Source organism: Salvelinus fontinalis, chromosome 10 (assembly GCF_029448725.1).
Source record: "Salvelinus fontinalis isolate EN_2023a chromosome 10, ASM2944872v1, whole genome shotgun sequence".
NCBI classification, from domain to species: domain Eukaryota; kingdom Metazoa; phylum Chordata; class Actinopteri; order Salmoniformes; family Salmonidae; genus Salvelinus; species Salvelinus fontinalis.
The window spans coordinates 25,619,970-25,634,408 of record NC_074674.1 but is presented as its reverse complement, the minus strand read 5'-3'; the positions used below and the strand labels follow the sequence as shown (position 1 = coordinate 25,634,408).

Below are 14,439 nucleotides of genomic sequence, written 5' to 3'. Positions count from 1 at the left end.
CACCTCTCTCCTTCCTTCTCTCTCTGTCCCCTCTTCCCACCTCTCTCCTTCCTTCTCTCTCTCTGTCCCCTCTTTCCACCTCTCCCCTTCCTTCTCTCTCTCTGTCCCTTCTTCCCACCCCTCTCCTTCCTTCTCTCTCTGTGTCCCCTCTTCTCACCTCTCTCCTTCCTTCTCTCTCTGTCCCCTCTTCCCACCTCACTCCTTCCTTCTCTCTCTGTGTCCTCTTTCCACCTTTCTCCTTCCTTCTCTCTCTGTCCCCTCTTCTCACCTCTCCTTCCTTCTCTCTCTATCCCCTCTTCTCACCTCTCCTTCCTTCTCTCGCTCTGTCCCCTTTTCCCACCTCTCTCCTTCCTTCTCTCTCTGTCCTCTCTTCTCACCTCTCTCCTTCCTTCTCTCTCTGTCCTCTCTTCTCACCTCTCTCCTTCCTTCTCTCTCTGTCCCCTTTTCCCACCTCTCTCCTTCCTTCTCTCTCTGTCCTCTCTTCTCACCTCTCTCCTTCCTTCTCTCTCTCTGTGTCCCCTCTTCCCACCTCTCTCCTTCCTTCTCTCTCTGTCCCCTTTTCCCACCTCTCTCCTTCCTTCTCTCTCTGTCCCCTCTTCTCACCTCTCTCCTTCCTTCTCTCTCTGTGTCCCCTCTTTCCACCTCTCTCTGTCCCCTCTTCCCACCTCTCTCCTTCCTTCTCTCTTTGTCCCCTCTTCTCACCTCTCCTTCCTTCTCTCTCTGTGTCCCCTCTTCTCACCTCTCTCCTTCCTTCTCTCTCTGTCCCCTCTTTCCACCTCTCTCCTTCCTTCTCTCTCTGTCCCCTCTTCTCACCTCTCTCCTTCCTTCTCTCTGTGTCCCCTCTTTCCACCTCTCTCCTTCCTTCTCTCTCTGTCCCCTCTTCTCACCTCTCTCCTTCCTTCTCTCTCTCTGTGTCCTCTCTTCCCACCTCTCTCCTTCCTTCTCTCTCTCTGTGTCCTCTCTTCTCACCTCTCTCCTTCCTTCTCTCTCTCTGTGTCCTCTCTTCCCACCCCTCTCCTTCCTTCTCTCTCTGTGTCCCCTCTTTCCACCTCTCTCCTTCCTTCTCTCTCTGTCCCCTCTTTCCACCTCTCTCCTTCCTTCTCTCTCTGTGTCCCCTCTTTCCACCTCTCTCCTTCCTTCTCTCTCTCTGTCCCCTCTTCTCACCTCTCTCCTTCCTTCTCTCTCTGTGTCCCCTCTTTCCACCTCTCTCCTTCCTTCTCTCTCTGTCCCCTCTTTCTCCTTCCTTCTCTCTCTGTGTCCCCTCTTCCCACCTCTCTCCTTCCTTCTCTCTCTCTGTCCCCTCTTCCCACCTCTCTCCTTCCTTCTCTCTCTCTGTCCCCTCTTCCCACCTCTCTCCTTCCTTCTCTCTCTGTCTCCTCTTTCCACCTCTCTCCTTCCTTCTCTCTCTGTGTCCCCTCTTCCCACCTCTCTCCTTCCTTCTCTCTCTGTGTGTCCTCTCTTTCCACCTCTCTCCTTCCTTCTCTCTCTGTCCCCTCTTTCCACCTCTCTCCTTCCTTCTCTCTCTCTGTCCTCTCTTCCCACCTCTCTCCTTCCTTCTCTCTCTGTGTCCCCTCTTCCCACCTCTCTCCTTCCCCTCTTCTCACCACTCTCTCTCTCCCATCTCTGTGTTCATATTCATCTCTCACGCCCTGTGTCTGTCTGCAGGTCTCGCTCCAAGTCCCCTGGGAGGAGGGACAGAAGGGCTCACTCGTCCGAGAGGAGACGTGAGGAGAGGGAGCGCTACGGCACTGCCGCCTATCGCGTTGGCATCAGCCCCGCTCTACCCAGGAGGCACTCCAGATCCAGGTAGGGCTGCTGGGATCCGTGGAAAATCTTGTAACGGTGAAACCATGGAAACAGTGGGTCAATGCTGTGAGGAAATGGCATTTCTGTATTCACTGTAGCAGTTTGAGCCACAGCAGCCCTGTGAGTGCTATAGGCCTCCTCACTCACTGTCTCTCTGTATCACTCAATCCATTACTTCCTGAAAGGGTTCGGGGCAATTTCACCGTGTACCGTGAGCTCCAAATGTATTGTGACAGTGACACTGATATTTGTGCGTAATGTAATGATATTTGTGCCTCTAACTTTCTCACGCGTCGTTATACAATAAGTGCTGTAATTTCTAAATGGTTCACCCAATATGGATGAAAATACCCTCAAATTAAAGATGACAGTCTGCACTTTAACCCCATGGTCATTGTATCTTTTCAAATACAAAGTGCTGGAGTACAGATCCAAAACATTTGTCACTGTCCCAATACTCAGTGTATCTCTCTATCCCTCTCTTCCTCCCTGTCTCCCTCCCTCCCTCCCAGGTCCCCTCATGAGAAGAGGAAGAGGAAGAGTTCTAAGGGCAAGCTCCCAACCAAGGGCTCTTCCTGTTCCCCCTCCTCGTACCCTAGAGGAGCCAAGAAGTCCCCCAGCGCCTCCCCTCCCACCAGCCCCACTTCCAGCCTCTCCAGGTAAAGCACCCCACCTCACCAGGCTGTTTATACACTACATCTGGGAAGGGAGGAAGGACACGGCGTGCTACACTGAAGTGCTTTGGTTGAACATGTGTTATTCGACAGTAGCACCTGACCAGGAATCTTTCATATCATTCAATGCAGGCCATGCTAATGTAGGCCACCCATAAATGTATGTACATTGTCAAGTGTTTTGTCTGTAATGTCGGAACCCAGTAATGCTAGCTGTCTCCTTTGGCGAATCAAATGAAACACCTGACCGAACATATAATGTTGTGAATCAATGGCGCTGTTGAGTTTGCCAGATGGCATACACACTCACCTGTACCCCAGAATGAGAAATAATCTGTGAAATATTATACTTTCTACAGACAAACAAGGCTATCAAACTGTCCCATAAGAAATAATAGGATTTATCAAAGCTGATTAACCAGATTGATATTTTTTTTTTCTTGTTTCCACAAGTGTTTTGCAGTCGTGTTCCTTGCATTATCTGCGTCGCAAATGGCACCCTATTCCCTGTTTAGTGCACTTCTTTTGACCAGGGCCCGTAAAGCTCTGGTCTAAAGTAGTGCACTATGTATGGAATAAGGTGCCATTTGGGATGTATGTTAGGGTAAAGTAGTGCACTACGTAGGGAACTGGGGCCATTTGGGATGTATGTTAGGGTAAAGTAGTGCACTATGTAGGGAACTGGGGCCATTTGGAACATAAGCAGAGCGTTCTGAAGCTGAAGGATGGACTGGTTTGGCCAACATGACTGACCTGTTGAATGGAACATAACATGTGTGGAAGCACAGAATCACGTCTGCTCAGATTGGGGGAGGAGATATCTTTTGTATCCTAAATTATTTTCATTTGAATATGAATAAAACTTCTCTGAGGGGATATTGGAAAACACATTTTTTTTGCATGGTCATTCTATTGGAAGTTGCATGGAGCTCCGGCTGCTCTTGTGATTTATTTATTCGTTTTTCGGCTGTTCTTGTCATGTGTGTTCCGACGAGTGGAACTTTGATGAGCAACTTCTGTTTCTTGAGAAAGGGTCTCTCTCTCCCTACACTCTCTCTCTTTCTCTTTCTGCTTGTCTGTCCAGTTTTACAGCACTCAGCAAGCAGTTCCCATGAATATTGTATAAAGACCTTTCATATACACATCCTCTCTCTTTCATCCATCTCTCCCTATCTCTCTCCCCCACCTTCTCTTTCTCTCTCCATCTCTCCCTATCTCTCTCTCCCCCACCTTCTCTTTCCCTCTCCATCTGTCTCTCTCTCTCTCCCCACCTTCTCTCTCCATCTCTCTCTCTCTCTCTCTCTCCATCTCTCCCTATATCTCTCTCCCACCCTTCTCTTTCTCTCTCCATCTCTCCCTATCTCTCTCCCCCTACCTTCTCTTTCTCTCTCCCCCCACCTTCTCTTTCTCTCTAAATCTCTCCCTATCGCTCTCTCCCCCACTTTCTCTACCTATCTCTCCCCCACTTTCTCTCCCTATCTCTCTCCCCCACCTTCTCTTTCTTTCTCCATCACTCCCTATCGCTCTCTCTCTCTCTCTCTCTCTTTCTCTCTCCCCCCACCTTCTCTCTCTCTTTGCCCCTCTCTCTCTCTCCCACCTTCTCTTTCTCTCCCTATCTCTCTCTCCCCCACTTTCTCTCCCTATCTCTCTCCCCCACCTTCTCTTTCTTTCTCCATCACTCCCTATCGCTCTCTCTCTCTCTCTTTCTCTCTCCCCCCACCTTCTCTCTCTCTTTGCCCCTCTCTCTCTCTCCCACCTTCTCTTTCTCTCCCTATCTCTCTCTCCCCCACTTTCTCTCCCTATCTCTCTCCCCCACCTTCTCTTTCTATCTCCATCTCTCCCTATCTGTCTCTCTCCCCCACCTTCTCTTTCTGTCTCATCTCTCCCTATCTCTCTCTCTCTCATCTATCTTTCTCTCTCCCCCACCTTCGCGCTCTCCCTCTCTCTCTCTCTCTCTCTCTTTTCAGGGACGGATCGCAGGAAAAAGAGAAACAAGTGTCCACAGCCATCGTCTCCTCCATGCAGTCTAAAATCACTCAGGTACCTACCTACCTCTTCTTCACTCTCTCACTGTATGTACGTTAACATGGGCCCATACCTACCTCTTCTTCACTCTCTCACTGTATGTACGTTATCATGGGCCCATACCTACCTCTTCTTCACTATCTCACTCTACGTACGTTAACATGGGCCCATACCTACCTCTTCTTCACTCTCTCACTGTATGTACGTTATCATGGGCCCATACCTACCTCTTTTTCACTCTCTCACTGTATGTACGTTATCATGGGCCCATACCTACCTCTTCTTCACTATCTCACTCTACGTACGTTAACATGGGCCCATACCTACCTCTTCTTCACTCTCTCACTGTATGTACGTTATCATGGGCCCATACCTACCTCTTCTTCACTCTCTCACTGTATGTACGTTATCATGGGCCCATACCTACCTCTTCTTCACTATCTCACTCTACGTACGTTAACATGGGCCCATACCTACCTCTTCTTCACTCTCTCACTGTATGTACGTTATCATGGGCCCATACCTACCTCTTCTTCACTCTCTCACTGTATGTACGTTATCATGGGCCCATACCTACCTCTTCTTCACTATCTCACTCTACATACGTTATCATGGGCCCATACCTACCTCTTCTTCACTCTCTCACTGTATGTACGTTATCATGGGCCCATACCTACCTCTTCTTCACTCTCTCACTGTATGTACGTTATCATGGGCCCATACCTACCTCTTCTTCACTATCTCACTCTACGTACGTTAACATGGGCCCATACCTACCTCTTCTTCACTCTCTCACTGTATGTACATTATCATGGGCCCATACCTACCTCTTCTTCACTCTCTCACTGTATGTACGTTATCATGGGCCCATACCTACCTCTTCTTCACTATCTCACTCTACGTACGTTAACATGGGCCCATACCTACCTCTTCTTCACTCTCTCACTGTATGTACGTTATCATGGGCCCATACCTACCTCTTCTTCACTATCTCACTGTATGTACGTTATCATGGGCCCATACCTACCTCTTCTTCACTCTCTCACTGTAGGAATGTTATCATGGGCCCATACCTACCTCTTCTTCACTCTCTCACTGTAGGAATGTTAACATGGGCCCATACCTACCTCTTCTTCACACTCTCACTGTATGTACGTTATCATGGGGCGGCAGGGTAGCCTAGTGGTTAGAGCGTTGGACTAGTAACCGAAAGGTTGCAAGTTCAAATCCCCGAGCTGACAAGGTACAAATCTGTCGTTCTGCCCCTGAACAGGCAGTTAACCCACTGTTCCTAGGCCGTCATTGAAAATAAGAATTTGTTCTTAACTGACTTGCCTAGTTTAATAAAGGTAAAATAAAATAAAAATAAAATCATGGGCCCATACCTACCTCTTCTTCACTCTCTCACTGTATGTACGTTATCATGGGCCCATACCTACCTCTTCTTCACTATCTCACTGTATGTACGTTATCATGGGCCCATACCTACCTCTTCTTCACTATCTCACTGTATGTACGTTATCATGGGCCCATACCTACCTCTTCTTCACTATCTCACTGTATGTACGTTATCATGGGCCCATACCTACCTCTTCTTCACTATCTCACTGTATGTACGTTATCATGGGCCCATACCTACCTCTTCTTCACTATCTCACTGTATGTACGTTATCATGGGCCCATACCTACCTCTTCTTCACTATCTCACTGTATGTACGTTATCATGGGCCCATACCTACCTCTTCTTCACTATCTCACTGTATGTACGTTATCATGGGCCCATACCTACCTCTTCTTCACTATCTCACTGTATGTACGTTATCATGGGCCCATACCTACCTCTTCTTCACTATCTCACTGTATGTACGTTATCATGGGCCCATACCTACCTCTTCTTCACTATCTCACTGTATGTACGTTATCATGGGCCCATACCTACCTCTTCTTCACTATCTCACTCTACGTACGTTATCATGGGCCCATACCTACCTCTTCTTCACTATCTCACTGTAGGAATTTTATCATGGGCCCATACCTACCTCTTCTTCACTATCTCACTCTACGTACGTTAACAAGGGCCCATACCTACCTCTTCTTCACTCTCTCACTGTAGGAATGTTATCATGGGCCCATACCTACCTCTTCTTCACTATCTCACTGTAGGAATGTTAACATGGGCCCATACCTACCTCTTCTTCACTCTCTCACTGTAGGAATGTTATCATGGGCCCATACCTACCTCTTCTTCACTCTCTCACTGTAGGAATGTTAACATGGGCCCATACCTACCTCTTCTTCACTCTCTCACTGTAGGAATGTTATCATGGGCCCATACCTACCTCTTCTTCACTCTCTCACTGTAGGAATGTTAACATGGGCCCATACATACCTCTTATTCACTCACTCACTGTAGGAATGTTAACATGGGCCCATACCTACCTCTTCTTCACTCTCTCACTGTAGGAATGTTAACATGGGCCCATATTCACTAAGTTTTTCAGACTATGAGTGCTGATCGAGGATGAGGACCCATCTGTCCATATAATCTTATTCATTATGACCATGAAGGGAAAAGCACAAAGCACAGTGGTTCAGAATCCGCTCATTGTTCGCTGAGACACACGTATTGGGGCTGTGGTTCCAAGGACAGTCCAGCTCTCGTGCATTATACAGAACACACTGCTCTGAGATTTCAGTACGCTGATCCCAGCAGCGATTACATGTTTCCATTGTCCAGCTCTGTGGGCTCAGAGCAGCTGATCTCTGCCCTCGGGTCACATTTGGCATCCCTCCTCTGTGGTCATTGAAGTGCACGTGGGCGTTTTTATTTGTTTGTTTTTCGCTCCCTGTCCTGGTGTTTTTGGCTGTCTCGCTCTCACTTTTCTCCTGTCTCTGTGCCGCAGCAGCAGCTGACAGCCAAGGCGAGCTAGTTTACATGACGGAGGCGTTAATCTCCACGAGAGCGAAGAAGAGGATCAACTCTTCCCCAAAAGTCCTGACTTTGACATATGCTCATATTGCGCAATCCCCCCCCCCCTCCACTAGTCAGTCCATTGGCAGGCTGTTGAGTTGGAGAGAGAGAGAGGGGTCCTGTCTCTGGGTAGGATCACACTTCCTGTTCAGCAACTGGGCTATGAGTCAGGAACAGGGAGTTTGTTATATTGGTAGTCTATGGGTGAAAGCATACTGTAAAGGAGACCATTAGAGAGATCTGTAGAGTTTTATCAGCGTAGGTTTGAAATCACTTAAAAGCTTAAATAACAGCAGGGGGTGTGCAGACCCATGTGTTTCAACTTCATGTTGAAACGCTGCTTCCTCGGGCGGGATCTTTTATCCACCTCACACCTGTTGTACCACTTAATAAATACGCTGATCAAGCCATATGGAGTCCTCACGTTTGCTCTATGGTTTATTCCATGTCTTACTTTCAGGCTGTGAGAGCATTCGTTCTCCAATTGCACGAATGTCTGTCTTGGCACATATCACAAAGCAATGCCTTAGCAGAACCACTTTAGAGGTTCGAGCCCCTGTCCTCTCTCCATCTGATGTTCTGCATCAGTCCTGACTCATGAGGACCCTGCTGGGTCTGATAGAGAGAGAGACCATCTCACAGCCTTCTGATTAGAACCAGCCCTGTCTGCCGGGGGGAATGCTGCGTTCATGCCCTGTGTGGATCAGCACTCATGAGTGCTCATAAGAATTTGAGCCTCTACTCAGTGCCAGGCTCAGCTAGGAGTGTGCATTGGGGACCGTGTGTGTGCTTGCGTGTGTTTTCCTGTGTGGATTTTCTCTTCCTGTGTGTTTTCCTGTGTGGATTTTCTCTTCCTGTGTGTTTTCCTTCGCTTGTTTGAGTCGGCGGTCACTAATCACTCCATCCCCAAAACACCCCTGTTAACTCTGATGTGATGTGTAAGAAGGGTGATGTGGTGTGTGTCTTTGTGTGTGTGTTTGAGGTGATGAGCGACATGTCAGCGTGTCAGCGGTGTGATTTACGGGGGGGTTGTGCTGTTCATTACAGTACGCTGACTGGAGAGCTGATGGCTAGCCAGGACAAGGACAGAGTAGGACTTTATCGAGACGGGGCCCTTCTCTCTACTGATGCCGGAGCACGCCACTAGGTCGACTCTATGCTGTCACCAACCCCTCATAAAGCCAGCCAGTTGGCCCAGGAGGGGCACCTCCATAGGGAGTCAGAGAGAGACGAGCCTTACATGGAGCGCAGCCCTCGTGGAGTCAGAGTGGCCTGTGTATTGTGGACACCCAGGAGGGGGGAGGGGAGAGAGAACGGGAGAGAGAGAGAGATGCATAGGTCATATGAGTGGGTTAGGGGAAGAACATATTATTATTTTTTTACCGTTATTTTACCAGGTAAGTTGACTGAGAACACGTTCTCATTTGCAGCAACGACCTGGGGAATAGTTACAGGGGAGAGGAGGGGGATGAATGAGCCAATTGTAAACTGGGGATTATTAGGTGACCATGATGGTTTGAGGGCCAGATTGGGAATTTAGCCAGGACACCGGGGTTAACACCCCTACTCTTACGATAAGTGCCATGGGATCTTTAATGACCTCAGAGAGTCAGGACACCCGTTTAACGTCCCATCCGAAAGACGGCACCCTACACAGGGCAGTGTCCCCAATCACTGCCCTGGGGCATTGGGATATTTTTTAGACCAGAGGAAAGAGTGCCTCCTACTGGCCCGCCAACACCACTTCCAGCAGCATCTGGTCTCCCATCCAGGGCCTGACCAGGACCAACCCTGCTTAGCTTCAGAAGCAAGCCAGTAGTGGTATGCAGGGTGGTATGCTGCTGGCAAAATAGTGAAAATAGGGGAGGAGGGAGAAAAAAGAGGGCATGGGAGAGAGCGGTTGAAACCTCCCTGGGTCTGCTCTGTGTGGGGAAGTTTTCTGGAGGAGGATCTGAGGCATACAGTGAAAGTAAAGCTGACATCCCCCAGCCATCTCTTTTGGGCCCAAAATACCATAGTAGCAGCACTGCTGTTTGGAACGCCCACATTAGTTTTGTGCTCAGACATACTGTACGTACGTCGTCCCTGGCCACTTAATGAACTGCCAGCCACATCGGCGTGATGACTTTGGTTCATGATGATGCACTCAACAAATGTCATGTACTTTTGTTCATTGGAATTAACATTTTGGGGTGAATTCTGAACTCTGTTTTTCCTTCATTACGGAAGCTGGCTGAATGCACTGTGTGACAGATGACGGATGGCTGGGTACGGGCTGTGTTTTTTAGAGAGAGATCAGAGTGTGGTCCCTCCCTCACAGGGTATTAGTCTGGTCTGCAGTCAGAAGAGGACCAGACAGACACTGGTGGAGGCAGCCTGACTGACTGGTGGAGGCGGCCTGACTGACGGATAGAGGCAGCCTGACTGACTGATAGAGGCGGCCTGACTGACTGGTGGAGGCGGCCAGTCGTTGAGATCGAGAAACGTATTGACAGAGATGGACAGACAGTCAGAGTTAGAAGAGACTAACATACAGGCTTGTAGAGATTGAAATAATGGAACGGTAGAGAGAATGGGACATGGACCGAGGATAGATAACGACCCTTGACATGTAAAAATCAATGACCTTGGCAAAGAATAGAGACCATCTGAAGCTATAGAAAACACCACAGTAACTCATACAAGAATGGACACCGAATCAGGAACCTCCAGAGTGGACCTTGATCAGATCAACTGGATGGAGTGAGGAGCCAGGTTAGACCCAGGAATGGAGTCCAAAGAGAATGACTGCAGTGTAGTTGCGTCTCCAAATGGACTGACGGTAGTGAATGAGGGATTCTGATGGTGTAAATGAAGTGAGTGGGTTTTGGCTGCAGCGGAGACAGAGGGGTCCTGCTTGCAGCTATAGCCCATCTCTGTGAACAGCCTACAGTTGCCAGTGAGTGAGCTGGTATTTGGAGCGGAGCCACTCTGTTGTCTGGCCACGGGCCACGATGTATGTAAGAGGAGCTGTTCCTCATTACAAACTGACCAGATGGACCTCTCGCTGCCGCACACACTTTTTACCCCTGGCACACAATCTGTGATCCCTCTATCACATACAATATCCCTCACCGCTCCCATACTCACTCCCCTTACACTTCACACTGATTAAAGTGTCAGCGTCCCTTCCTCTCTCTTTCGTTCACAAGGCTCTGGAAGCCAGTCCACTCGTCCCCCTCTCGTCCTTGATACTGTAATGTGAGCCTCTCCTCATCTCCTTCTCTTCTTTTCATTCTCCTCCGAGGGCTTGCCTGCTCTGCCAGCTCTGTCTGCTTTCACTGCCACTCCTGAGGGATCCTCCTCTCACTCAGCCCTCTCTCACTCACTCACTCATCCCCATGCTCGTGATGAACCTTTCTCCCTCTCTCTCTGCTCATGGAGCCCATTCATTCTCCCAGCGCTGCTGGAGGTGAGAGGTGGTTGCTGTGAGGCTGAGCTCTCCTTCTGGGTAATGAGCCGGTTGGTGAGATGGTCCTCTACAGAGAACGGTCTCTCTATGCTCCTTTTAGACCGTGTCTGCGTCCGAAATGGCCGTCTCAGTGCCAGGCTCAGCTAGGAGTGTGCATGGGTGACCGTCTGTGTGCTTCCGTCTTCGTGTGTTTACTTTGCATGTGTGAGTCGGGCTTCACGAATCACTCCATCTCCAAAACACCTATGTTAATTCTGATGTGATCTTGTGTGTGCGCGTGACATGTTGTGACAGCAGCTTGTCAGCGGTGTGATTAGGGCTGTTAATTACAGTACGCTGACAGAAGAGCTGATGGCTAGCCAGGACCAGGGTAGGGTAGTATAGAGTAGGACATTATCCAGGCTTAGCAGGACTTGATCCAGGCTTAGCCCTCCTCTTTCTCCTGATGCCAAAGATCAAGGTGCTCAGAGTCAGAAACATCCCCCTGGAGGACTCTATGTACCCCTTCCAACCACATTGCCAGGCTCCCTCTTTCCTGCTGTCTTTTGCACATACTTTACATGTTCTCTCAGACTCTCTCTGACTCGTACGTTTATGTCTTTCACACTTTCCCGCATTCTCTTACACTCACACATACTTAAAACACAGCTCTCTCATCAGTACGCAGAGTCAGGCGCTAGACGCCCCTGAGAGAGAAACACGTAGAGGCTTCAGGACCAGCCCTGAGGCTTCAGAACCAGCCTCGAGGCTTCAGGACCAGCCCTGTCTAAAGCCCCACTCTCACATCATTTACCCCCAACATTAACTCCATTATTCATAACGCCTTTTTGTTTGTCCCTCTGTCTCAAATTGCTGAGGTTGTCCTGCACCTCCTTCCCGCTGTTTTAACAGTGGCTCCCCAGGTTGTACTCCCCTCAACGACCCAGACCAACACCACTGCTTTCACTCTGATGTGGCCCTCTGTCTCTCTGTGCGTATGCATGTGCTCTTGCTTGCTCACTCGGGAGTTTGTTTTACGACTGATATGGAGCGACTGATACGACTGATATGGAGCAGGGCTTTATTTGACTTTGTGGCTCAATATCTCAGTCAGCCACAGGAGAGGGAGGAGGGAGAGAACAGCCGGAGAAGAGGAGGAAACATAGCAATAGGCAATACACGCCCCACGTCACCCCTGAGCAAGGAGAAGCTTCTATGACAAGTGGCCTGTTCAGTGGCTGGCGCTGAAAGATTTGATTATCGCCCCTATTTGATGTGTATTCTGCGGGTTGGATTGTGTTCAGATTGGGACTGCTTACCTAATAAGGAGTGAATCTGAGGGCCTTCTGTTGCAGGGAGGAGAGAAGCTGTCCCACAGCCCACTGTCATAAATAGTCAGGAATACATTAAGCTGTCCTAGTTGAAAGATAACCCCAGGGAGAGGCAGGGAAGACGATTTGTGTTTGTGTTGAATTGTGATGGTGGGGGAAGGCTCTCAGAGAGAGTAGACAATTTTGCGTGCATCAGTATTGGATCCAGATTATATGACTGCAGGCTTCTTAATCAAGACGTTTCCTCTGGTCCTCATTATTGGTCTCTTATATGGCACACTCTCACTCACTGTTTCCCCTCCCTCTCCTTGTGTGTCTGTTTCTATCTCTCCTCTCATCCCCCTCTCTCCCCTTCTCCTTTTCAGGATCTGATGGCCAAAGTACGTGCCATGCTGGCTGCCTCGAAGACCTCCCAGCCCAACACTCCCTGAAGAGGCGTGGCTTTCTAGCAGCTGGTTGGAAAAGGGGTGGAGCTTTACCACGTCTGCCTCTCCATGACGACAGCCTCCAGCTAAAGGCCCTCGGCCAATCAGCAGGCAGCGTCTTTGCTCGAAACTGCGTTTTGCCTCTTCAGCTTTTATCTTCCTCTCATTTTTTCTATTTTACTTTGATACTTAATTGGTTGAGCTTATCTACAGTGTATTCTGAACGGCAGTAGATGTAAAGGATTTTCTGCAACTGAGAGCAGTGTAGATTAGCTCCTAAAGCAACTAAATGGGACTGTTCTACCTGTCGAGAGAGAGCCTGCGTCACAGCAATGGTCACGTAGCCTGAGAAAGTTGGAACACCTCTGTTCCCGACATCTGGTTTTCACACGAATAAAGACACCAGAGTATCAAAGCGTGGAAATGACTCATGAAGTACCTTGCATCTTTCAACAACAACACAAAGATATCATTTTCTGGAAAGTGATGATGGAGATCTTTGCGACATAATTACCCAGCTGCCAGAGGGCCTAAAGCATATCCTTCTGTGAAGGATTGTTATGTTTCTTTCTTTCTCACACTTTCTCTCTCATCTCCTTCTGTTTTCCTCTTTCTCTTCATCGCTCTTTCTCTCTCACTTTGCAAGGTCAGTTTTAAGGCTGGGGTCTTTGGTTGTCAGTCCCTGTTGTCACTCAGTTCCAGTGTGTGGTCTTCAATTTGTGTTTCTAAGTTTGTACAGGGCTGATTGTGAGACTGCTTTCTAACACAAACTATCAATAAAGTTTGAATGATGATTTAGCACAGTGTTGTGTTCTTCATGGTTGGAGACTGGCTGCTACAGAAAGGCCAGGGGTCAGCTTCCCACTCATTTTAAATCAATTCATCTCCATAATGAAGTTTTGGTCAGAAATGAATGAGCATATACTGCCATAACATAACATAAATAGATTCAATACATATACACTCATATGCTCCCTCTTTTAAGGACATAGCAGACCATGCAGACGAACGGTTAACAGCGGAGCTAGCGGGGAGCCGTCTTATCGCCTCTAACCACAGAACATCAAGCGTTATTTTCTTTTTAATTCCTGTTGAATTGCCACGTTCGTCGCCACCCAGCATGTGAACTACTGCACATGGCCGATGTTCGGTATGATGTGTCTTTTCCTTTAGTACCTTTTTAAGCTAAAGCCTACGGGTTAGACTGTCGGTGGCTGAAGAACGGGTTAGACTGTCGGTGGCTGAAGAAAAGGGTTGGACTGTCGGTGGCTGAAGAAAAGGGTTGGACTGTCGGTGGCTGAAGAAAAGGGTTAGACTGTCGGTGGCTGAAGAAAAGGGTTGGACTGTCGGTGGCTGAAGAAAAGGGTTAGACTGTCGGTGGCTGAAGAACGGGTTAGACTGTCGGTGGCTGAAGAAAAGGGTTAGACTGTTGGTGGCTGAAGAAAAGGGTTGGACTGTCGGTGGCTGAAGAAAAGGGTTAGACTGTCGGTGGCTGAAGAAAAGGGTTGGACTGTCGGTGGCTGAAGAAAAGGGTTAGACTGTCGGTGGCTGAAGAAAAGGGTTAGACTGTCGGTGGCTGAAGAACGGGTTGGACTGTCGGTGGCTGAAGAACGGGTTAGACTGTCGGTGGCTGAAGAAAAAGGTTAGACTGTCGGTGGCTGAAGAAAAGGGTTAGACTGTCGGTGGCTGAAGAAAAGGGTTAGACTGTCGGTGGCTGAAGAACGGGTTAGACTGTCGGTGGCTGAAGAAAAGGGTTAGACTGTCGGTGGCTGAAGAA

The 14,439-nt window shown here is 48.7% G+C and overlaps 1 protein-coding gene across 2 annotated transcripts in view; it reads left to right on the top strand.

The window, feature by feature from the left end:
* Nucleotides 1–13,460, top strand: part of LOC129863876 (splicing factor, suppressor of white-apricot homolog) — a 154,563-nt gene extending 141,103 nt beyond the window's left edge. For both annotated transcript variants that reach the window (XM_055936230.1, XM_055936229.1), the window contains exons 15-18: nt 1,666–1,806; nt 2,319–2,465; nt 4,448–4,520; nt 12,603–13,460. In XM_055936230.1, the coding sequence (XP_055792205.1) occupies nt 1,666–1,806; nt 2,319–2,465; nt 4,448–4,520; nt 12,603–12,668 (427 nt within the window). In that variant the 3' untranslated portion in view covers nt 12,669–13,460. The remainder of the gene's footprint in view (nt 1–1,665; nt 1,807–2,318; nt 2,466–4,447; nt 4,521–12,602) is intronic.
* The last annotated feature ends 979 nt before the right edge of the window (nt 13,461–14,439 follow it).